This window comes from Salvelinus sp. IW2-2015, linkage group LG32, assembly GCF_002910315.2.
Source record: "Salvelinus sp. IW2-2015 linkage group LG32, ASM291031v2, whole genome shotgun sequence".
NCBI classification, from domain to species: Eukaryota; Metazoa; Chordata; class Actinopteri; order Salmoniformes; family Salmonidae; genus Salvelinus; species Salvelinus sp. IW2-2015.
This window is the reverse complement of record NC_036871.1, coordinates 28,281,262-28,306,860: the sequence shown is the minus strand read 5'-3', so window position 1 is coordinate 28,306,860 and position 25,599 is coordinate 28,281,262. Positions and strand designations below refer to the sequence as shown.

General features: G+C 41.8%; 1 protein-coding gene across 2 annotated transcripts in view; it reads right to left on the bottom strand.

Annotated features, from left to right (window-relative positions):
* Nucleotides 1-25,599, bottom strand: part of agap3 (ArfGAP with GTPase domain, ankyrin repeat and PH domain 3) — a 325,912-nt gene continuing 300,313 nt past the window's right edge. For both annotated transcript variants that reach the window (XM_023977106.2, XM_023977105.2), the window contains exons 14-18: nucleotides 24,934-25,088; nucleotides 23,960-24,050; nucleotides 23,571-23,793; nucleotides 3,797-4,052; nucleotides 1-3,485 (exon numbers count right to left, since the gene is read on the bottom strand). In XM_023977106.2, the coding sequence (XP_023832874.1) occupies nucleotides 3,249-3,485; nucleotides 3,797-4,052; nucleotides 23,571-23,793; nucleotides 23,960-24,050; nucleotides 24,934-25,088 (962 nt within the window). In that variant the 3' untranslated portion in view covers nucleotides 1-3,248. The remainder of the gene's footprint in view (nucleotides 3,486-3,796; nucleotides 4,053-23,570; nucleotides 23,794-23,959; nucleotides 24,051-24,933; nucleotides 25,089-25,599) is intronic.

Sequence of the window (25,599 nt, the reverse complement as noted above, 5' to 3'; positions counted from 1 at the left end):
TTTGATATTTTTTGTTATTTCCCAAATCCAGGAAAGGCTACATTGTTTTATTGGAGTGTTTGAATAGTTCAACAGTCAGCCAAGCGTCCAAGCACGCTGCAGGTAACTCTTTAGCTTTGACCTTTGTTTCACATTCTAAACGTAAACAGAGAAGAAAAAAAATCACGGGAAAACAAAAAAACAATATTTACATACTGCATTATAAATATGTCAAATGTACATCATTATACACAGAGTACCTCAAATGGTCAGATAATGTAGATACATTGAGACCAAAGTACCTAAAAATATGCTTAAAAACAAAGAGGAAAAATTTAACAAGATATAAAAATAGGGTTGACAAGTCAAAAAGAGTGACCGGAAACTCAAATCTTTTCAATTGTTTGTCTGGAAGCTTGTCTGGTCATAGAGGATCTTGGACCCATATCTACAGTACATCCTGGGTGTGTCCGAAATGGCAATTAACCTTCTCCCTTATAGAGCACTACTTTTGACCAGGTCACGCATTGAGCTCTGATCAAACAGAGTGCACTATTTAGGGAATAGAGTGCCATGTCAGAACAGCCTGTCTTTGGGGGAAAACACTTTGCTTAGAATGAATAATGGTTATAGTCAGGCAACATTAAGAGCAGTGGGGAAGGGAAATATTACAAGAGTGAAAAAGGTACGATGGCATCAGGTAAGTATATACCGTAAACTATAAGAAATAATCTACTGCCGTATATCAGACATACTTGGAAATTTACTCAAGAATGAATTTAATTAAGTTGGTGCCATGGTGGTTTATACACATACTGTACACCTAAGGAAAAAAACAACTTGTCAATGTACCGTTATAACTTAAGGCTGTCTACAAGCTCTGGGCCAGTTCAGGACAACAGGGATGAAAGTGTATCCTGTATTTTACAGGTTATTCCTGATTGACCACATCTGGATTTTTAAATTTATTTAACCTTTATTTAACTAGGCAAGTCAGTTAAGAACAATTCTTATTTACAATGATGGCCTACCCCGGCCAAACCCAGACTATGCTGGGCCAATTGTGCGCCACCCTATGGGACTCCCAATCACGGTCGGATGTGATACAGCCTGGAATCGAACCAGGGACTGTAGTGACGCATCGTGCACTGAGATGCAGTGCCTTAGACCACTGCGCTACTCAGGAGCCCCATTGATATTCTGTGAGCTTCAATAAACTACAAATACAGAGGGAATACACAGAGCCAAGCTGGTTTAAATGATGTAATTCCAACCAGTTTACAACCAGATTGTAATATGGTTATACTGATATAATTCCAACCAGTTATGCCCGCTGGGAATCAACAAAACCATGTAGATAAAGTACCAGGGTTAATATGAAGAGCCTTTGCCCTGTAAACATAAACACCGCCATAGTAAAACTAAAGACCAGAAAACTGGGTTTTAATTTCAATCCTTAAAACAGCGGAAGAGCGAGGAAAAATACATGTCTCTATAGACTTTATGCCAATCTCACTTGAATATTCCTGTGGTCAAAGCCCTTCCTACTTTATCTTGTCTTGTCCTAAAACTGATATATACATATGATTTTATCATGAAGAATTACCATAGTGTCTCAAGTCATCGCAGCTTTTCTCTTCATCCCTTCTTGACCCGTTCAGTCACCATCTCCACAGTTTGACACTTGAATGTACTTGGTTAGGTCCATTGAGTAAGGATGGTTGGTTAAAGTCACGTCAGTTGGAGAGGAAATTACGACTCCAGAAGTCAAAGTTAATCCACAATGTTTCAGGATAAATCTTATAGGAGGAAGAGCTACTTTAGGTCTGTACACTTGAAAACATATTTTAGTCAAACAACTATAAATGTTAACCTTTTCTCCCAATGGTGTCCTTACACAGATTTACTCAATCACTTGCTCTCTCTCTTTCACTCACACACTCATACATAAGCACACGCACGCACGCGCACGCACGCACACACACACACACACACATACCACATAGTTCACAGCAACAACAGAAGAAATAGTATCATGAGTATCAATATACAGGGCCTTCGGCCACAGGAGGTGAACAGATATTCCATTACGCCTGTAGTAGTTAGAAAATTGGGTTAGGATATGTGATGTGTCAAGTAATTATCAACACTCTTCAACCCGTTCAGAAATTACTCCAACAAAGATGTCTTAATGATACAATTTCCTTCCTTCAATCATCCCTGTGAAAGATTTCCGATTGAAGAGGAATCTTTACAAAAAACATTCGGCCCGGTGCTCATAAAACAGACCCATCAATTCCCTTATAATGATGGATGATTTGTAAGGGCAACAAATGAATCACTTTACTATCTCCCAAAATTCTCCCATTGTGCAATAATTTCTTAAATCTCAAATTGTGGTTTAAACCTTTTGCCCCTAAGTAAAGTATTTCAATAATTTTCGATCTTCCATGTAGACATGCTTTTGTACATGAATGGCATGTCAAGAGTTTGATAGCTTAATAGTACCAATAATAACTGGGTCAAATAGAACCTTAATAATTGTGATATTGGTGGGACATGGATTATGGAGGACCTTACGTGTCGTAAACTCTATTACATTATCGATATTAATAGTTTCTTTCCTGTATGACTATGCATGGTATCACTTACCATGCGCTGTGCATCCAAAATAMAAGTTCCTTTTGAGTATCTAATGCAAGATGTTACGAAGGTGTTCATCTTTCTCCATGTAGGCATGGAAGCATGAATGGATGGAATTAGTCATTTCATATAACAGTCGAATAAAAACCCAGTCTGGCTCCAACAGATGAAGACCTGAAAGGAAATGTTTTAGTACAGAGTGCGGAGAGGTGAATACCAAAAACACAAAGAAATCTTGAGCCATTCATTTGGTTGATGCTTAATAACAATAACAAGCTTTAAAGCTGATCATGAACGTTTCTGACAGAGATGCACCTCTGTGGTGATGATATGAGAAAAACAACAAAACAAATACAATATACCATGTCCACCAGCTAAGCACCTCTCTCAGTGTCGTGGAATATCTCTATCCTGTCCATTGCGCCAACAACAACAAAACTCCACTGTCAGTTACTCAGTCTAGGTTACACAATATGAAGTAGAGTAAGAGGAGAATGAGGACTGGGCGCTGGGAAAGTAGTACGATCACTGGGTAGTCTATGGGGACACAGTATGTGTATGTTCAGGGGCCTTGGTGATCCGTGAGTCCGGTCAGATCCACTCCTGGGATCTGGGATCTCCACTCCTTACATGATACTGACACTGCGGTTGAGTTCACCGAGGGCGTTGTTATTGTTGACGTTAGGGTTAGGATTAACATCGGGGTTTCTGCGGCTCATGTTAGGTGTGGTCAGGCTGCTGACGGGGTCATTGGGGCAGCCGTGCTGGAGCAGGATGTCAGAACACTCCTGGCTTCCTGCCCGCCGGGCGCAGGACAGCGGCGTCTGGCCGCGCGCGTCCCGACTCTTCACATCCACACCATACTGAGGGAACAGAGGAGAAGTGTGAGGAGGAGGAGGAGGAGGAGGAGAAGAAGTGGACTGGACAGAGAGAGGTGTAGTTGACATTGTGTTCTAGCTAGTTCAGTATATTGTTTGATTCTCACAAAGCACTCCATTTTCATCCACAGCCAAGAGTTTTTCCTGGTCATGTCACATGCTCAGAACATACTCCTGGCCCTGACCATAACATTTTCCCCATCTATTTAACTCATTCAACTTTTATTCAACCAAGAAGATAATTCATCTTTAATCAAGGTTGAAAACAATCCTCTCTCGAAGCCCAACCTACTCACCCAGATGAGAAGCTGGGTGATGACCACATTGGCCATTGCGCAGGACAGGTGCAGGGCAGTGCGTCCGTCTCCGTCCCCGTACGTCTCGTTGACCTCCTCCTTGGTGCCGTGGGCCAGCAGCAGCACCACCAGCCTCAGGTCGTCCTCCACCACAGCCCGAAGCAGCTGCTGCCCCAGGGGCACGTCCGACTGGGGGACATCCATAAGGAACAGCTTCTGTTCATACTTTGCCCGGATCCAACGCTCCCTCTCCTCCCTGGGGTAGGACACAGAGAGATGACATCGGGGGTTAAAGAGGGTCAGTGAGGTTACAGAGGATCGAAAAACAAGGAACAATAATACAAATGTGTCCAGATCTCTCTATTGAGGCTTACATCAAATTGTAGTGATTAGCTTTTTTTTTTTTTTTTTTTTACATTTTATGAAAGTACAGACTCCGTCTTCAAAGTGGTATATCATACACTGTAGTTGGAGGAAAGTTATGCTGCTTTAAAAGTTGATAAACTTGTTATCCCACTTAAGAGACAAGTAGGAGAAAATGCCCTTCGAAAGTTTTGATGAGATTTTCACACTTCCTAGAGAGCTCTTCTTTGTTTAAACCCATTCAGCATCGCTCACACCCTCTTGAACTTTAGCCTCACCCACCCACACATGTAAACGCATGTGAGTCAGCATGGCATTGTCCTCCAGAAAGCAGTCTCTCTACTTAAACCCAGCTAAATTCAGGGCAACAATATTTTTGAGAGCTGTAGCAACACTTTTGCAGTGCATATTTCCAAAAATGTGCAGTAGCAAAGATGATCTATATTCTGACCAGGGAAGCCTCCATTCTGTTATAGACAGAATTCTGTGACAAACCAATCATCTTTCGGCATGTCCAACCACTCCATTATCTCAGCCAATCATGACTAGCCAGGAAGGATCCTTTCTTTCTCCCTGTATAGCTCAGTACTCTCTCCTTGACTAAACTAGGCTCATCATTTCACATTGTTATTCCTATTTACAGATGCCATACTCAGATGCCATAGAGTATGTAATTAAGGCACATGAATGTTCACATGTTCAAAAAGGCATTTCTGATTGAAACAATTATAATAATTCAAAATGGGATTTTCAATTAAATAACTAGATATTTGTATTATAAAGCTATGATAAGCCTTCATAAAAAGACCTTCTTTGATCGTGTGGGTTGGGGTCGAAGGATATGCTGGCAGGCTTTAGAGCAACTGCATTTCGCAGCACTCATAGAGCCTAGACCACATCCACATAAGATCAATCCTAACCCTCACTCCATTGTCTCAAGCATGTATTTTCTCTAATATGAAGCCTAGTGTAGCCTCTGAGTGTCAGGACACTGACGATGGAAGGGCTCAGTGGAGGGGTCAGATGCTGAAACTGTATCCCACCTCCACTGATAATCGTCTGCAGCAGGAGGGTTACAGTCTAGCCAGCTATCTAAAGGTTACACATTGTGAACAGCATGTCTGCTGTGGACAATACAGGACAGGAGGAGAGAGGGACATGTTTTTATCAGCGCTGTCAGCCGTCAGTCTGAACTGGATAACTGGTGGAACCCCCACAAAGGAGGCAACCAGCGCCTGGGCCCTGGCCTCCCCTGGGGTGCCCGGGATGGGAGGCCGATCGATGGGCCTGAATGGCAGTCAGAGAGGGGGACTGGAGCTGGGGTTGGGGCTCCTTCAGTTATAGAGCCAGAGAATGGAGAAGAGAAGAGGAGGGCTACATCTCCCTCCATTCACTGCCAGTCAGACTTCTATCTCTCTATCACTCTACATCTTCAATCTCGACCCCCCCAGTTCTCTTTTCTCCCTCCCACACACAAACCGTCAAATCATCCCAAAAATTAAAATCAATACAGTGAATAGCTGGGCATGCTCAGTGTGGCTCTGACCCTGCGACCCCGTCGGGCAGAGTGATAAGGGAAGTAGAAAGGGGCTGTTGTTTGGGAGTCTGGGTGAGTGACAGAGAGAAGAGGCTCACACTGATAGGGGCAAACGACTCTGTCGCTGGTTGGAGTGACAAGGATCCCCCAGGACACTGACTGTCTGCTAACCAGTCTGTATGGACACTAACGCCACATCACTCAGCACAAAGTCAGTCACTAGGCCTAGATAGCAGTCTAATTCACCTCAATCACAAATAGCTTGTGGCAATGCGCCGTGATAGAATGACGCCATCTGTCGGAAGACAATGTTTAATTGCTAAATTGTAATTATTTCGCCACTATGGCCTATTTATTGCCTTACCTCCCTAATCTTACTACATTTGCACACACTGTATATAGACTTTTCTATTGTGTTATTGACTGTATGATTGTTTATCCCATGTGTAACTGTGTTGTTTGTGTCGCAATGCTTTGCTCTATGTTGGCCAGGTCGCAGTTGTAAATGAGAAATTGTTCTCAACTGGCCTACCTGGTTAAATAAAAATAAAAACGTTTTAAAAAATCTGCCAGGCCCACTATACACAGCACTCCATTTCAGCAGCTTCAGCCTTAACTACAGGGGCGAATTAGCCTCTATTCTCTACTGACGGGCCTGGCCCACCATACAGCTGCCTTTGTCAGCCTCCGCAAAGAATTTGATGAACTGCTAAAGTCACTCAGCCTGGCAGATAAAAGAGTCACCCTGAACTCTCTCACTGTCCTTTACTCATTAAAGGATTGCTAATTGCACTGACAGAACAGAAATTGTTTTATGTTGAGTGCAGGGTCTATTAACACTTCACTTAACGGTTTAAGTTAAGTTTTACTAGTTCTTACGCAATTCTTCAAATTAGCTCAGTGCTACAGGAATAGCACTAAACTTGCCTTATGACTTCCTATAGTGAACATTCAAAAACGAAAAAAGGACATTTTCTTAAGGATGGGGGTGCTATGAAAGCAACAATGTAACCCTAATGGCAGGAGATTGGAGCGATGTAAGCCCTCCATCAAACCCTAGTCTGTCATTATATATGGACAAGGCTATTAGAAGATCAATGGGAACACAGAACCAGTGGATTGCTCTGGGTAGGAGGCTGACAGCCCATCCCACCCCCCTGGTTTCCACTTTCCACCACAGGAACCAAGGCCGAAGATCAAGTAAGTGTGAAAACTTCATGAATATCTGATCGATTTTGGGTAATTGTCTGAACAAATATACTACCAAATTTTGTTTGGGTAAATTAGGAATTTGTGATGAAGTCAAACAGAGTGGTTGGTCAAAGTTTTCTTCTGAGAGCTAACCCACTGAATGAATGCCAGATCGGGGGAGGAGAACACAGTGAATTGACATGAGCTAAATGAGGCAGAAAGTTAGCACCAGGACGTGAAACAAAAAGGCTGAGAACCATTAACAAGATGTCAACGTATTCACAAAGCAGTCTCAAAGTACAAGAGCTGATCTGGAATCAGGTCCTCCCCTGTAGAATCTTGTTCATTATGATCTAAAAGGCAAAACTGATCCTATAGCCTCTTTGTGAATACAGGCCTTGAAGCCGCAAAATCAGCCTTACATATTTCCAAAAAGACCTCAATCCCAGTACTTCAGGTCCAAATGCAACCACACTAGTACTTTAAAGAGTTCTGTTCAAGAAAATGGAAAGCACCCGGCCAGACCAGTGGTGGGGACTCAAATTCCTTAGCTGCTACACCACTTGAAAGGTAGAGTGTGAAAGGAAGTGAAATGGTAATCCCGCCTCCGTCTTTTGTTTGAAATAGAACAACAATCCAAACAGAGGTAGGGTTTAGTCAGTCAGGGGGAAAGCCGAGACCCTTGAAAAGGACACTTCCTCTCTGCAGGAGGAAGAAAAATAAAATCAGCAAATTTAGCATGTCAAAGAGGGAGGAGAAAATAGAGGGAGAAAGAGAGGAGATAGAGAGTGAACTTTCTCAGCAGGCATGATATTCAGGAAATCAAGCCAATCGTTACCTTTTGAACGACACACACACACACACACACACACACACACACACACACACACACACACACACACACACACCACACACACACCAACACACACACACACACACACACAACAACACCACACACACAACACACACACACACACGCACACCACACACAGCTTTCCCACCTTTGCGACAAATACAATACTCGCAAAATTCCTCTGTTGCTTTGGGGACAGAGGAGACTTGTAGAAAAGAGAGTGAGAGCAAAGACTCAATGAAAACCTCTGATTTGTCTCTATCAATGATAAGCATTAGTGCTTGGTGCAGCATTCATTTCTCAGTCATTAAGTGTTATATCAAATCACATCTTATTTGTCACATACACATGGTTGCAGATGTTAATGCGAGTGTAGCAAAATGCTTGTGCTTCTAGTTCCGACAATGCAGTAGATAACCAACGAGTAATCTAACTAACAATTCCACAACTACTACCTTATACACACAAGTGTAAAGGGATAAAGAATATGTACATAAAGATATATGAATGAGTGATGGTACGAACAGCATAGGGAAGATGCAGTAGATGTGTATAGAGGTACAGTATATACATATGAGATGAGTAATGTAGGGTATATAAACTAAAAGTGGCTATGTTCAAAGTGGCTAGTGATACATGTATTACATAAAGATGGCAAGATGCAGTAGATGATATAGAGTACAGTATATGCATATACATATGAGATGAGTAATGTAGGGTATGTAAACATTATATTAAGTGGCTTTGTTTAAAGTGGCTAGTGATACATTTTAATACATTTCATCAATTCCCATTATTAAAGTGGCTGGAGTTGAGTAGTATGTTGGCAGCGGCCACTAAATGTTAGTGGTGGTGTTTAACAGTCTGATGGCCTTGAGATAGAGCTGTTCTTCGTGTCTCTCGGTCCCTGCTTTGATGCACCTGTACTGACCTCGCCTTCTGGATGATAGCGGGGTGAACAGGCAGTGGCTCGGGTGGTTGTTGTCCTTGATGATCTTTATGGCCTTCCTGTGACATCGGGTGGTGTAGGTGTCCTGGAGGGCAGGTAGTTTGCCCCCGGTGATGCGTTGTGCAGACTCACTACCCTCTGGAGAGCTTACGGTTGTGGGCGGAGCAGTTGCCGTACCAGGCGGTGATACAGCCCGACAGGATGCTCTTGATTGTGCATCTGTAGAAGTTTGTGAGCGCTTTTGGTGACAAGCCGAATTTCTTCAGCCTCCTGAGGTTGAAGAGGCGCTGCTGCGCCTTCTTCACAACGCTGTCTGTGTGGGTGGACAATTCAGTTTGTCCGTGATGTGTACACGAGGAACTTAAAACTTACTACCTCTCCACTACTGTCCCGTCGATGTGGATAGGGGGGTGCTCCCTCTGCTGTTTCCTGAAGTCCACAATCATTCCTTTGTTTTGTTGACGTTGAGTGTGAGGTTATTTTCCTGACATCACACTCCGAGGGCTCACCTCTCCCTGTAGGCCGTCTCGTCGTTGTTGGTAATCAAGCCTACACAGTAGTGTCGTCCGCGAACTTGATGATTGAGTTGGAGGCGTGCATGGCCACGCAGTCGTGGATGAACAGGAAGTACAGAGGGGGCTCAGACGCACCTTTGTGGGGCCCAGTGTTGAGGATCAGCGGGGTGGAGATGTTGTTCCACCTGGGGGCGGCCGTCAGGAAGTCCAGTACCCAGTTGCACAGGGCGGGTCGAGACCAGGGTCTCGAGCTTGATGACGAGTTTGGAGGTACTATGGTGTTAAATGCTGAGCTGTAGTCGATGAACAGCATTCTCACATAGGTATTCCTCTTGTCCAGATGGGTTAGGGCAGTGTGCAATGTGGTTGCGATTGCGTCGTCTGTGGACCTGTGTGCCAGTGATGATAGTTTATTTACCTTATAGCTGACCTTTGTTTCAAGTTTAGTCTAAGTACACAGAGGGTCTCTATAAGACCAAATAAACGGTACAATAGGATGTTAGATTCTGCTTGTTAGTTCTGAGCTGAGAAGGATTCTGACCTCCACATAATTAAGTGGCAATGGCGGAATGATTCTCCTCAAACCAGCCCACAGAGTCAACAACACATGACTGGATCCACATAAAGGGGAACAAACAAGGATAATTAGTCAAGCTCCAAAGACAAAGCCAAATAGGGATTTATTGGGGGAAAAGAGACTGAGGCAGATGGGGTGGGACCATGGTAGCATTGTGTAAAGTGTCAGTGAATAGGCAAGACCAGATAATGACCAATCCAGGCCTCCTCTAATAAAGGTACCATTGATTGGTCCACACATTAAGGGAGGAATCAGGATGCTCCCCCCCCAAACAATCTGGGTAACTTTCCCCACACCCCTCCTCCCTGCTCCTCAACTTTCAAATCAAATAGATGCACAGAGAGAGAAGGAGTGGTGGAGGGGGGGACTAGGCAATCTAAACACCTCTCACAGTGGGAGGGGGCGGCCTGTATAGGAGCGATTCCCATGCAACAGCCGGCAGTTTCACTAACACATATTGAGAGAGAGAGAGAGAGGAATGCTATTAGGCCCTAAAGAAAAAGTACACAGAGGCAGAATACCTGACCACTGTGACCCAAAATTAAGGAAAGCTTTAACTATGAACAGACTCAGTGAACATAGCCTTGCTATTGAGAGAGACCGCTGTAGGCAGACCTGGCTCTTGAGATAAGCTATGTGCACACTGCCCACAAAATTGAGTGGAAACTGAGCTGCACTTCATAACCTTCTGCCAAATGTACGACCATATTAGAGACACATATTTCCCTCAGAAACATAGACCCACAAAGAATTCGAAAACATGTCCAAATTTGATAAACTCCCATATCTATTAGGTGAAATAGCACAGTGTGCAATCACAGTAGCAATATTTGTGACCTGTTGCCACAAGAAAAGGGCAACCAGTGAACAACAAACACCATTGTAAATACATACTATATTTATCTGTCGATTTATTTTCCCTTTCATACTTTTACTTTTTTCTTTTACTTCAAAAGTTTGGATTTGAAATCAAACAATGACTGAGGTTAAAGTGCAGACTGTCAGCTTTAATTTGAGCGTGTTTTCATCCATACAGGGTGAATCGTGTAGAATTTACAGCAGTTTTGTACATAGTCCCCCCCATTTTAGGGGAGAAATGGTATTGGGATAAATTCCCTCATATGTCTATTAAAAGTAGTAAACAGTTTAGTATTTGGTCCCATATTCCTAGCACGCAATGATTACATCAAGCTTGTGACTCTACAAACTTGTTGGATGCACTTGCTGTTTGATTTAGTTGTGTTTCAGATCATTTTGTTCCTAATAGAAATTAATGGTAAATATTTTATTTTATTGTACCATAGGCAAGTCAGTTAAGAACAAATTGTTATTTACAATGACGGCCTAGGAAAAGTGGGTTAACTGCCTAGTTCAGGGACAGAAAGACAGATTTTTACCTTGTCAGCTCGGAGATTTGATCTAGCGGTTACTGGCCCAACGCTCTAACCACTAGGCTACCAGCCGCCCATAATGCATTTACATTTTAGTCATTTAGCAGACGCTCTTATCCAGAGTGATTTACAGTAATGAGTGCATACATTTTTCGTACGGGAATCGAACCCACAACCCTGGCATTGCAAGCGCCATACTCTACCAACCGCCACACGGACGATAGTGTCCTTTTAGAGTCACTTTTATTGTAAATAAGAATATAAAAAGTTTCTAAACATTTCTACATGAATGTGGATGCCATGATTACGGATAATCCTTAATGAATGGCGAATAATGACGAGTGAGAAAGTTACAGACGCACAAATATCACGCTAACCTCCCGTTATTGTAATGGTGAGAGGTTAGCATGTCTTGGGGGTATGATATTTGTGCGTCTCACTCTTCATTATTATTATTATTCACAATTTATTCGGGATTATCTGTAATAATGGTAGTATCCACATTAATGTAGAAGTGTTTAGAAACATATTCTATTCTTATTTACAATAAAAAGTGACTACAAAATGACACAATACATTACTTACCATTCATTTCTATTGCGAACAAAATAATCTGAAACACAACCAAAACAAACAGCAAATGCACTCAACAAATTTGTAGAGGCACAAGCTTCTACAAAAAGTCATTGCGTGCTACGAATATGGGACCAAATATGTAACTTTTAACTACTTCAATACACATAATATCTGAGTTTAGTTGCCTGTAATTTGTGGAACAATCTGCAGAGTTCAGTGCAGTTACATGTGCTGGTGCCACTCAGGCAGTTACATGTGCTGGTGTCACTCAGGCAGTTACATGTGCTGGTGCCACTCAGGCAGTTTACATGATTGATTGAGGACCTCTATGTAGTTGAATGTGATTGTTTTTTAAAGATGTTTATTTTGTTATTGTGTGCTGAATTATATTGTTTTATACATATATACATATATTTTATTATTCTGTTTTTATTGTAATGTATACAGGGCTTTCTTGTAAAATAGATTTTTGATCTCAATGTGACTCAATGTTTAAATAAAGGTTAAAAAAATAAAAAAATAAGTGAATTTGTCCCAATACTTTTGCTCCCCTAAAATTGTTTGATTTCAAATCCAAACTTTTGGAGTATAGAGCCAAAAGCAGAAAAAATGCCTCACTGTCCCAATAACTACAGAGGGCATTGTATTTGCACATTGCTACAACACTGTCTGTACACAGTAAAAACTGGAGAAAGTAGTCAAATGAAATCATTTTAGAGTGTAATTATTACCAGCGACCGCTAGAGTGGGAGCAAAAATACAGATTAAATTCTATTGGAGTAAAACAGCATGACCACAATCACTAATGTTGGTTAAATTTAGATTTTGCCGTCATTGTCCATTTGCAAGTGTCTCGCGAATGGAAAGAGTAGACAAATCGAGAGCGAGGATCCGCCGAACATCAAAGTCTCAAACAAACTGTTTTTATTGTAATGTATACAGGGCTTTCTTGTAAAATAGATTTTTGATCTCAATGTGACTCAATGTTAAAAAAGGTTAAAAAAATAAAAAAATAAGTGAATTTGTCCCAATACTTTTGCTCCCCTAAAATTGTTTGATTTCAAATCCAAACTTTTGGAGTATAGAGCCAAAAGCAGAAAAAATGCCTCACTGTCCCAATAACTACAGAGGGCATTGTGATTTGCACATTGCTACAACACTGTCTGTACACAGGAAAAACTGGAAAAGTAGTCAAATGAAATCATTTTAGAGTGTAATTTTACCAGCGACCGCTAGAGTGGGACAAAAATACAGATTAAATTCTATTGGAGTAAAACAGCATGACCACAATCACTAAGTTGGTTAAATTTAGATTTTTGCGTCATTGTCATTTGCAAGTGTCTCGCGAATGGAAAGATAGACAAATCGAATGAGCAGGCATCTGACTCGAAACCAACAATATCATTCACAGAACCACAGAATTTCTTKATTTCTATACTTAATTAGAATTCCAGGTAAGTTCACTGTTATTGGTTAACTTTGTGTGCAAATTAAAACTGTTGAGCAACATTACAGCTAGCTAGCATTGTAGTGTAGGCTTACTGTTACTGCACGATTTGCATAGTCAGATGCTAATAGCTAGAGCTAATTAGCTAGCTAGCTACAGTAACATTAAGTTATACCACTTTTAGTGGTTCATGGACAGTATGTACACCCGATGGATCAGTGCATCACCTGTTTTAAATTTTCAACAGAGCGGTATTAGCTATTATCAGTAGCTAGCGGACTTTACTGACTACTGCCAGCAGGTTAGTCAGTGCAACATGTGTTTTACTCTGAAAAGCGAGCTGTTAGCAGACAGTTAGCGGCAGTTGGTCTGTGCTACATGTATGTTTCACTCAAGTTTAGAGCTATTAGACAGTTTTTAGCTGCAGTTTGGTCGGTATGACACGTGCGTTTTACTCTGAACTTTAGAGCTAGACAATTTTTAGCTGCTGTTTGGTCGGTAAGACACGTGCGTTTTACTCTGAAAAGAGAGCTGTTAGTAGACAGTATTTAGCGACAGGCAGGTCGATGCAACACGTGTGTTTTACTCTAAACAGAGCACTGCTCTCTTGTAATTTCTGCAAATTTGTATTAATGCAATTTAAATTAACTTTTTTTTCTTGTCATCAAGGATGCAGGCTGTACGCGTGAAGTACAGGGATGGTCAAAAGTATATTTGCTACGAGGGGCAACTAACCTTCAAATCCTTTTTGGATTGTGGTGAGTGAAAAGTTTCAAATTTCACACAATATCCTATGGAACAACATACTTATACTGACACACTTTAAATATACTTACCTTATATTTACTGTCAAATTGATTGCCGATTTCCTTGCTGATAATGAATAAAAAGGAAACTTGCGCCTCCCTAAATCACAGATCAGTCAAAGATTGGTTTATGTTTTGGGAGTTGTCTTATTATGCTCATCTGTAGCTGCGCTCATTGTCTTTGCCAGTCATTAATGGTTTTAAATAAGTGATACAACATTTGCATGCCTCTACAATCTCAGTGTTGATAGCTATCTGTGGTGTATTGCTATAATACTCAGACTGCTGTTATAATAATTCAGTACGTGGCAGTAGTAGACAGCCTGTAGACTGCATATAATTGGAATTGACGTGGAAAGGAGCACTAAACCAGTTTTGGGGTTATGATGTTGACCTCTTGATTTCTGTCTTCTGTTCTGGTTTTTCTCTAAAAATACACAACATATTTAATGAATAAGGCTGTGCAATCTTGTTTTGTCTTCACAGTTGCCAATAAATTTGACATTCCAACCTTAGACTTAAAAGTCTATGATGAATCGAAGACTGAAGTTGATGAGGAGTTTGAGTTTCTTCTTAAGAAACAAGACCTTGGTGTGCTGGAGATTTGTTTACCCCAAGACCCAAATCCTGATGGTGAGTTGCTTATTAGCTTAGAGCTTCACATTCATCCATACAGTCCTGGCTAGCCTAACACATGTTCTGAATATGTGAGACAAGCAGATATATCTGCTGATTTCTTTTCTCATTTTGATATTTTAAAATGATCTTTGTTTCTGTGCTCACCTCTCCCACCCTTTTAGAACAGTAGTGGGCCTAATCAATTCAAAATGTTACATTTTTGCATTCCCTTTGTCATTAACAAAAGTCCTCTAATCATAATAATGGATGTTTCCACCTAAATTGTGTTATAATTACAGTGTTAATCACACCAGTTAAATGTTAACATGATTGCTAGATTCGTTGAGCTCCTCTGCAAGCAGCTCCTTATCAAAATACAGTGGAGACAATGAGGGGGACTCCAGTGACACCATTATATTGCAGCAGAGTCCTGCTACAAGAAAGACAGCTAAGGATAATCGTCTATCTCATGTAATACTGAACATTTCCAGTTTAAACAAATGCCAAACTTGAAGATTGATTGATAAATTACATCAATGAAAGTTGTGAAAGAGTGATCATGGTGTGTTTTATTATACTTGCTATTTCATTGCTGTTTTAAAAGTGTTAGTTTGTTCCTTTTTGAAATGACTCCGACTTAGATGATTGAAGACATTCTGAAGAACAAACCTGGAGGAGAGAGGATCATGAATGAGTATGCTCGGACAAAGAGCCTAACAGATAGCAGAAGACGCGATATGGTCAAGATATTGGTTGCACAAATGACAAGTGAACATGGGTATATGTCATATACTCATTACATACCTTACCACCTAACAAAATGCTTAGCAGAAGTTGTGATTTACACATCAATACTTTTGTTTGGAACTCAAACAGTAAAGTGTGTGTGTGTCTAGGGCAAGTCCTTAAGGCGTGTTAAAGAGGACAATGCAAAGGGCATCATTGCCTTGTTCCCATACCTGGCCGATCCTAGGAGCAAGTTTGGTTATGTAAGTACATTAAAACCGAAGTCTAACCTTTTTAACTCTCTGGGACTCTTACACCTTGATTATTTTTCAGAATGTCAATATTTAAAATGTTGTTTTACTGTTTGGTGATGTTTTTATTTAAACTAAAGATCTGTTAACATGTCTGTATGCCCACCATCTCTGCCGTCTCTCCTAAGCTCAACTCTGGTGGTATAAAAGCCCAGTTAACTTTTGCACTGCGAGGGTCAGACCTGTTGAAGGAGCAAATCTTCATCTATGGGCGCATCTGTAGTTTTAAGGATAAAAATGTATATGAAGCTATTTTAACCTGCTCACTCAAACCGAATTATACTTTACTTTAGGAGCAGTATTACAATGCAGAAGATGGGAGTGGATATCTAGCATGGAGACTGACATTTGTTCAAAGGGAAGCATCAGAGGGACGACAGAAGACCATGCGTCAGTCACTGACGTGTAAGTGATTTTGATTGTTGTTAGTCTCATTCATGACACATGACCAGAGAATAATTGTATGTGAACATCTGTATAAGCAAGTGTTTCTTAGTCTCTTACCCTTTTAGTATTTCTTAGTATTAATTCTGTTTCTGAGTCAAATAAATCCTACTTTTCATCTGGTGACATAACTGCATGCATGGCCATCCTTGCAGAGTTTCTTATGACACAATACTGTATACTTGTATAGAGCAGACAAACCCAGTAATCTGTCAAGTTTCACCATGTTACAGGTGGTCCAACAGCTGATAGACCCCTTCAGAGAGGAAACCTGTCCAACAACAGACAGCCTGGGTTGTGAGGCCATTGCACTGATGAAGCATACAGCTGATAGACCCTCAGAGAGGAAACCTGTCCAACAACAGACAGCCTGGTTGTGGAGCCATTGCACTGATGAAGCATACAGCTGATAGACCCCTTCAGAGAGGAAACCTGTCCAACAACAGACAGCCTGGGTTGTGAGGCCAGTTGCACTGATGAAGCATACAGCTGATAAACCCTTCAGAGGAAGGCAACTGTCCAACAACAGAAAAGCCTGGTTGGTGAGGCCGTTGCACTGATGAAGCATACAGCTGATAGACCCCTTCAGAGAGGAAACCTGTCCAACAACAGACAGCCTGTGTTGTGAGGCCATTGCACTGATGAAGCATAAAGATGATGAAGCAATTGTAAAGGAGAAGATGAAGCAGACCTTTGCCTATCGCCAAAAGATGGTTCATGACCCAGTGAAGTCCTCTGAAATATTCACAGCGTTTCCAAGATTCCAAGACATAGCATGAATGGTATGTGGATCTTCGACTGCCTTGCCTTGAAACTGTCAGGACAATTGTGTTCTGTTCTACAACAGTCTGATTWGGACTGTGATATATTACATGACGATAGTGCCACACCATAATGTTTARTGTTCTGTCTTGACCGATTCCATCTTGTCTGCAGATTGAGCAAGATTTTWGTCTGATGTTTGGTGATGCAACCTCTGCAAAGTTCCTGGAGAAGTGGCCGACTCTCTACAAGCAGGAAGTCATTGACCAAAACCGTGGCCTCACACAGACAGGCGACCTGCAAGACCTGGTTCAAAATGCTGAATCCATAACAGAAGTGGAAAATGGTATGCTGGAATAAAATGATTATACTAATGGAAGGGAGCAATATTTTTGAAAGCAAAATGGAATGATGTAACTTTCAGTGAAAATGTGTACTTTCAGGATGGGACAGTGACATGTCATCCATTTTGGTCCTTGTCCACCTTCTGCCACAGTCACCTCATGGCCGCAAGAGACCAGGAAAAATCTCAGCCAGACACGCCAGTGACCACATTGTGAAGTTTATCTAGGTGAGGTTACAGTTGACTGTTCTGTTCCAATTCCTAATCCTAATAACTACTTTTAAGATTAGGGACAAATCATGGTAAGAACATGTGTAGCTGTAATTTACATTTTCCCAAACTGTTTGCGAACAGTGACTAATTTTAATAGCACACTAATGAAGTTCTTGTGTCACAGACTGGGACCAGCATCCAGGGGCATCTGGAGAGAATCATGAAAAGCCTTCAACCCTATCTGCTTGCTGTGGGGACCCAGAGGAGTGTGATTCACAAGTACTTCATTGTGATTGTCAAACATGCAATACCTTGTAAGTCACCAGACATTCTTCCCTGTTTTGATGAGCTTTTCAAAGCTCATTTTGTCTTCGGTACTGTCACGCCCTGACCGTAGATTGCTTTGTATGTTTCTATTTTTTGTTTGGTCAGGGTGTGATGTGGGTGGGCATTCTATGTTTGTATGTCTAGGTTTTGTATTTCTATGTTTTGGCCTGGTATGGTTCCCAATCAGAGGCAGCTGTCTATCGTTGTCTCTGATTGAGAACCATACTTAGGTAGCCTGTTTTCCCACTGGTAGTTGTGGGTGGTTATTTTCTGTTTAGTGTTTGTGTCACCTGTCAGAACTGTTTCGGTTATTCCTTTTGTTATTTTGTATTCAGTGTTCAGTTTCGAATAAATAATATGAACACGTATCACGCTGCACCTTGGTCCTCACCTTCTTCCGATGATTGCCGTTACAGGTACCTTGTACAACCAGGATCTGGAAAATGTGTACAACTTCTTGCAAACCACAATTTATGAAATTGATGTTGATACCACTAAAGTTAATCTTAGGGTTGCAGAGTTGAGGTCTCGGATGCTGCATTGAGTTACTAAAAGTTTTGAAGTTGCAAACGGTTAAAACGCAGCATAGGAAATAACCTTTTTCATTTCACACAAACTTTTTCATATCATTCTAAAGAATCTGTGAAGAAGTGTCTGTCTATACAGGAGCCTATTAAAAGTGACATTGAGAGTAAAAGTCTCCTGAAAAAAATGAAAATCCTTCAGGTGTATTAAATTCTGAAAGTAAGATAAGGCAGTATTTGACAGAAAAGTGGTGAAGGGTAGACGAGTAATTTTCACTCTTTTTAGACTGCGACCAAACGTTATCTTTGAGTAAAAATGTATTAAATTTGAGTAAGAAATGACCCTTTCCACAGATAATATTCAATTCTATATTGAGTGAATTGGCAGTAGAGTTGTTTCCATGTTAAGCTAAATAGAGTAAATTACAGTTGGTAGAGTTAAATATAAACACTGAATAGAGTAGAAATAACTCTGAAAATTGAACTCTGCAACAAGAGTAGTTTTTACTCTATTTAGACTGGGACCAAATGTTATCTTTTGTAGAGTATAATTGTATTCAATTTCATAGCGTGTACATAGCCATAATATAACATTTGAAATGTCTCTATTCTTTTGAAAAATGTGGGAGTGTAATGTTTACTGTTAATGTTTGATTGTTTATTATCTATTCCACTTACTTTGACAATTTAAACATGTTTACCATGCCAATAAAGAAAGAATTGAATAAAGAATAAAGAATGAATTGAGAGAGAAAGATAGAGAAAGCTGGGAGAAGGGAACAGAAAGTGAAGAAAATAAAAGCGAGAAAAACAAAATCACCCACAACGGACAGAAAGCAGGACCCCAGAGCAGGTTGCTAGGGGTGAGAAATGAGAGAGAACCCCAGTAAATGTCAACAGTAAAACTCCTAAATAAGACTCCCTACAGTCAACAACAGTAAAACTCCTAAATAAGACTCCCTATAGTCAACAACAGGGGTACAGCTTAGATGTTATCCTCAATCAGTGCTTGACATCTTTTTACTTATTTTGAAACTATCTCAAGGCCATTAGACTGTTAAACAGCCATCTCCAGCACATCAGAGGCGGCTGCCTAAAGACATAGACTGGAAATCACTGGCCACTTTTAGAAATGGATCACTAGCCACTTTAATAATGTTTCCGTATCGATCATTACTCATCTCATATGTATGAACTGGACTCCACACTATTCTACAGTATCTTAGTCACTTTTAAATCGTGTTTACATATTGCATCACCTATTTCATATGTATATGCTGTACTACACCACTGACTGTTAAACAGCCATCTCCAGCACGTCAGAGGCTGCTGCCTATAGACATAGATTAGGAATCATTGGCCACTTTAAGGAAATGAAACACTAGCCACTTGAATAATGTCCCGTATCTGGCATTACTCATCTCATATGTGTAAACTGTACTCTATACTATTCTATGGTATCGAAGTCACTTTAATTGTGTGTAAATATTGCATCACCCATCTCATATGTTTATACTGTATTCGATACTATGCCACTGTATTTTAGTCCAATGCCACTCTGACATATATGTATATCCATTCCTTACTTAGATTTACGTGTATTTTGGGTATATGTTGTGAAACTGTTGGATATTACTTGTTAGATATTACTGCACTGTCGGAGCTAGAAGCACAAGCATTTCGCTACACACACAATAACATCTGCTAAACACGTGTATGTGACAATAACATTTAATTTTATTTATTTGACTTGACTTGGGCAGGAGCTCACCGGAGCGGAGTACCAGCACTTCAAATTTTCTACTGCTTGAGTTCCTATTCCTCTTATAGAATATTAGCTCAAAAGTATTGCTCCTGAATCTAAATATAAACAGTAGCGGCACCAAAATGAGTACCGGCACCTATTTCAGTCTAAGTCAAACACTGTTCTCAACTAAGAATAACAACTACATAAGAACCATGATCTAGAATCTAACTCTATAGGATAAAACCCATACTTCTTCACTCATGCATATATAATGTTGGCTCAGAGATGATGATTCTATAGTATGGTTCTAGAATGAAACTGCTGTTTTGTTGGGGTTGAGCAGTCTGGTTGAGTGGTTTGGCCAGTCGTTCTTTTGAGAGGCCAGTAGAGGAGCATCTGTTAGCCCTGGGCTAGCGGCAGGCACGGCAGGATGAGTTGAATATATTGTGACATTAATGAGGTTGACACCGTCCCTATGATGGAGTGGCTGTGTTTTTGTGCCAGCGAAGACTAACACCCTTAAACGCTCTCGCTGTTAACCCCTACTGCCCCTGTCCTCTCCAACAAAACTCTGGGACAACGACACGTACACCACATATGTACCCATTCACTTACAATAAACACCATTGCTTGGCAAAATGATTCTCATTCAATCCAGTCCAGCTTACACAAATGATTCTTCCTTGAAGCAGATGTATTGAGACAAAATGCCAAAGTGTATATCTGTTGTAGAAATAATACTTTATTATTTTCTTTCATTTATATGGCATTTTGTGAGAGATAATTTAAATTATATAAATCGCTTGCTACAGCAATCTGCTTTGGCCCTATATTAGTTCATTTCCTCCATCTACCTTGCTGGTGCTGAAACGCAGTGGCATGTTGGGTAATTAGTGGTGAATCGTCTCCCCGGCGGGCGGGCCTAATCAGTGACCTGTGGGTTTCATTTGGAGAGACAGCCGTGGCACCGTGCTGGACTGGACGGGAGTCCCCCGCTCCGCTCATTCATTTGTCTAAATTAATTACCCCACCTCCACCAGAGCTCCTGGCAAGGCCAGCTATTCTAAAGCCTCTTTGGAGAGTTGGAGTGTGGCCGCTTGCCGGTTGATGCTCCCGCACCCCTAACCTGTGAGTATCCGGACAGGCTCTGTGGTCTGTGGTTTGGGAACTTTGGGGTTCCGGGGGGGAAAAGGATCATTATGGCTTAGCTTGATCCAAGAGAAGGCTAAACTACAGCCTCTCTGCAATCCACACTGGGGTCGTAATTCTAAAAACAGCTGAGAACAAGGGATGAGAAAGAGGGATGAGAACGAGTGATGCTGCATCCATTCTCCCAGACACTGTGTCCGTTCGAGAAGGAGGGAGTTAAAATGAGTGCGCAGGTTTCGAGGGGTTAGTGATGTGATTCATTTGTATTACCACACAGCCCCTGCAGGCAGCATGTGGGAGCGGCAAATTATTTCTGAACCAAAGTGAAGGAGGAGGGCTCGTCTCCTCTCTCTCCTCTCCTCTGGTCGTCAGAGCAGAGCTATTACCTGGCCATGGCCAAGGGCCCCGCATGGCGCTCCAACCTACAGAGGGGTGACAGTAAAGTGGCCAGCGCCGGTGAGGGATAGCCTTCCACATCCGTTCACGCTCCCGGACATCTTCCTCCCCAAATGAGACACAGGGGAGGAGGGGTGAGGGAGGTGTGTGTATGGTGGATTCCCCCTCTTCCTCCCCGTCAAAATAGTCAGTAGTGTTTTCTGTCATGTGTGTGTGTGTGTGTGTGACCTGGGTGTGTGTGTGTGTGTGTGTGTGTGTGTGTGTGTGTGTGTGTGTGTGTGTGTGTGTGTGTGTGTGTGTGTGTCTGTCTGTAGTGTTTTCTCTCACATGCATGCCAGACAATTAGAGGTGGCGTGGAGATCATGCCGACCGGCAGACACTAATTAAAGGAACAACTCCCCTCCAATATGCTGACTTGAGAAAGATCCCAGCGCTGCATTTCTTGAGATTTATGACCCAGGAGAAATGTATGTCATCATGATCTATTGATGTACACACACATCATTTATGGCACACCAATAAATAAATATATTTTATTCATAAAATTATTGGGTGATCCATTTAAACTACCTCTGAAAGCTGTTGATGGCACTGGAGAAGTCTGATAAAAAAGACTACATTTATTAGTCCTTCAAAAGATACAAACAAATACAAAAACCACCACAAAATTAGCCTACATGATGATGCGTACTGACAAGTGTTGATATCTACATAAACCTGACTATAATACAAATCTGTACATTCTTCTTTCACATAAGAATTTCTAAAAAGCTAAACCAATCTTGTGGATGAACGGCTTTTAAGTAAAAAAAATGTAAAAGCTGAGGAGCGAGCCGGCAGAGCTAGTGTTGCAGGAGACATTCAATCAGATGTGAGGCTCATCTTTAGGTAGCCTAGTTACTGAGTCGTTTAAATTACGTGTCACTAATGTTTAGTAGGAGGTGGGGTGGGAACGCTACACCAGCTGCCTGGGTTCCATCACAAAGCTGCACCATGTCACCACGGTGACACAGTTAACATCAGAACCACTTCAAGTCCAAGGGAAGATGATGATGACGAGACCATAGAGATAGAACAATCTTGAAGTTTAATCTTAATGTTCAATCTCTATAGACGAGACAACAAAGTAAGATTTATATGGTGGGGATCAGATTGGAGATAATATATTCATTCACCTTTTTGTCTCCTATATTTGCACAACAGATGCTTTGTGGTGATAGAGGAGCAGGGCTAAGGTAATGGAATCCTTCTTCTTCATGGGATTTCTGAGAAAACAATTATTTCTTATTCCTTTTGTCCAGATCTCTGCCAACAAATAGATATCGGCATTAGAATAATCATTGATCAACGATTACCTATGAGATATTAAGAAGTGCTGTTTTCCTCTGACAATCAGTTTTTAAAAATGACTATTCAATCTCAGTGACTACAATATAATAAATGGTAACAATGAGACCAAAAGATGAAAAACCAAGCCATTTAGCACTTGAGTAGTATATCTTTACATCTTCTCTTAATGTAGGTGAGAAACAGTACAGACACTACAGACCATTCTTCTATAGTGGGACAGAGAGAGTGATGGCAGCCGGGCCCTGTGTGATGGATATGTGACAGGGCCCTGATGGGTCCTGGGGCTCGGCCCCTGGGGTGGGCTCTAACACCATAATGGGCTCCTTAATTACCTGCTCATCCACACACAGAGTCATTAGTCAGAGAGACACGCTGGGCCTCAACTGTCACCCAGAGACAAACAACCCTCATTGGGGAGAGAGAAGAGGGGACCAGACCTTGGTTTACTTGGTGCTGGTCAGAGGCATTTAGTAGGTATGTGCAAAGTGATGTCACACACACACACTTACCATTATTAATGTAGACAGAGAGACATATGAGGGGTACTGACGAGTAAACCAAAAGACAGATGAATAGACCTGTAGACCGGTAGACAGACAGACAGACAGTACAGACACACAAAGAAACCCACACCAAACAGACAGATGTGGGGTACTGACCTGGTGCTGTCAGCGCCCACCTTGGTGTACCCCTCCAGGGCCCCCTCCCAGACACTGTTGGCCATGGTGTTGCCTATAGCCATCAGCACCATGCTGAGCTCCACAGGCCAGTCATCCAGGTCCAGAGACCTCACCCTAGACAGGTGGGTCCCCAGGTTCCTGTGGATCCCTGAACACTCTATACAGATCAGAGCCCCCAGGTTCAGACTGGCCCAGTCAGGGTCTGGGAGAGGAGGAGGAGAAAAAGAGAGACTTACAGCATTGTAAAACATCCAAATCTGCTTATCATCTGCGCTCTCTTTGTCACGTAGTGTACCGTACCTGGCACTTAACGTCTTGGGAATCATTGACATATAGCTCTGATGATGTTGACAAGGTACTGTACTCACTGGCTGTATCACAGTCCACACAGAAGCTGTTCCCTCTCACGTTCCTTATGGACTGAATGGATGCCGCGTCACTTTGGCTGCCTAACCGGGACTGTAGGAGAGCAGAGGTGAGAGAGAGGTGAGAGAGAGGTGAGAAACAGGTAAGCAAGAGGGACTCTGTGTGAGGCATCATTACTTTACAGTGAGAAGGAAGTAAGTAAGAGGGAATCTGTGAGAGGCATCATGACTTTACAGTGAGAGAATAGAGGAGACAGGATTTCAGCAAGATACACATCACAAACAACAGAAGGGAAGAGAGGAGGGAGGACTCTGAAAGGCTTTATGAAGGACAGGTGATCACTGAAAGGACGGGGAGGCAAAGAGAGAGAGAGAGAGAGAGAGAGAGAAGAGAGAGAAGAGAGAGAGAGAGAGAGAGAGAGAGAGAAGAGAGAGAGAGAGGAAGAGAGAGAGAGAGAGAGAGAGAGAGAGAGAGGAGAGAGAGAGAGAGAGAGAGAGAGAGAGAAGAGAAGAGAGAGAGAGAGAGAGAGAGAAGAGAGAGAGAGGAGAAAGAGAGAGAGAAAGGTGGAGAGATGGGGGAGGGAGAACGAACAGAGAGGGGTGTAGAGAGGGAGAGAGAGAGAGCACAGACAAAGTATTATATGAAAATGAGTCAGTGTTGCGTTGCGTCTCCTCCCCTGTGTTCTGACACAGGCCGTGTTCCCATCTCTGAAGTCTGTCAGCTGTAATAAGAGCTCCCCCACACTGCACTGCACCTGTCTGACACACAGCCCAACACATGGCAGCTCAGAGAGAGGGAGGGGGGTGACGGGGGAGAGAGAGGAGTAGAACCGAGAGACAATTTTGCATTCACACATCCTGATTAGCTACCAGAGGCTTTCCTGGTCAAGTAATGTGGTCGTGGAAAACCCTTGGGTTTAATCTAATCATGACCGGACAGACCCACTGTCTCCTTCCTCACTGTCTCTCATGCCCACCTTGTTCTTCATGCTCTCACAGGACTGCAGGCTGGCAAAAATCTGGCTCTCAATGGCTGTGACCCACAGCTCTCTCTCCTCAAACGTAGATGCTTCGAAGTGCCACATCTGGCCCGTCAGAGACACTATGGTGAACTCAAACGACTCCTCCGACTCTGGAAAACAAAACAATCACACGGACTTGGTGAAATATTGCCATTTAAAATCAATGACAGAGGAAATTAAATTAAAATCACTTTCATTTTCGAAACAACTTGGCTATTGTTGGACAAAGGTATAACATTTATTCTGTAATTGATCGTTTGCCATCTATAAAAATTGCCTAATAATAAATATAATAAATGCCATTTAGCAGACACTTTTATCCAAGCAACGTATTGTAGTGATATTCACTGGAACCAGTATCAGGGTACACTTACAGTAGCTACTCGATACTGATTGTGTACACTTGAAAACCATAGCCATCACTATGAATTCAAAACAACAGACTCCAACACAGTTTACACAAAATACCCCTTTTGTATTCATTCTACTGGTCTCTTTCTATTCCCAATTTCCATCCATCTATTTTTCTGTTGTTTAAATTTTCAATAAGAAACCGTTTCTTCTTTACTCTGATTAGGCCTTACACATTGTAAAATGGCTGCAGGTATTGTAATTCATTTG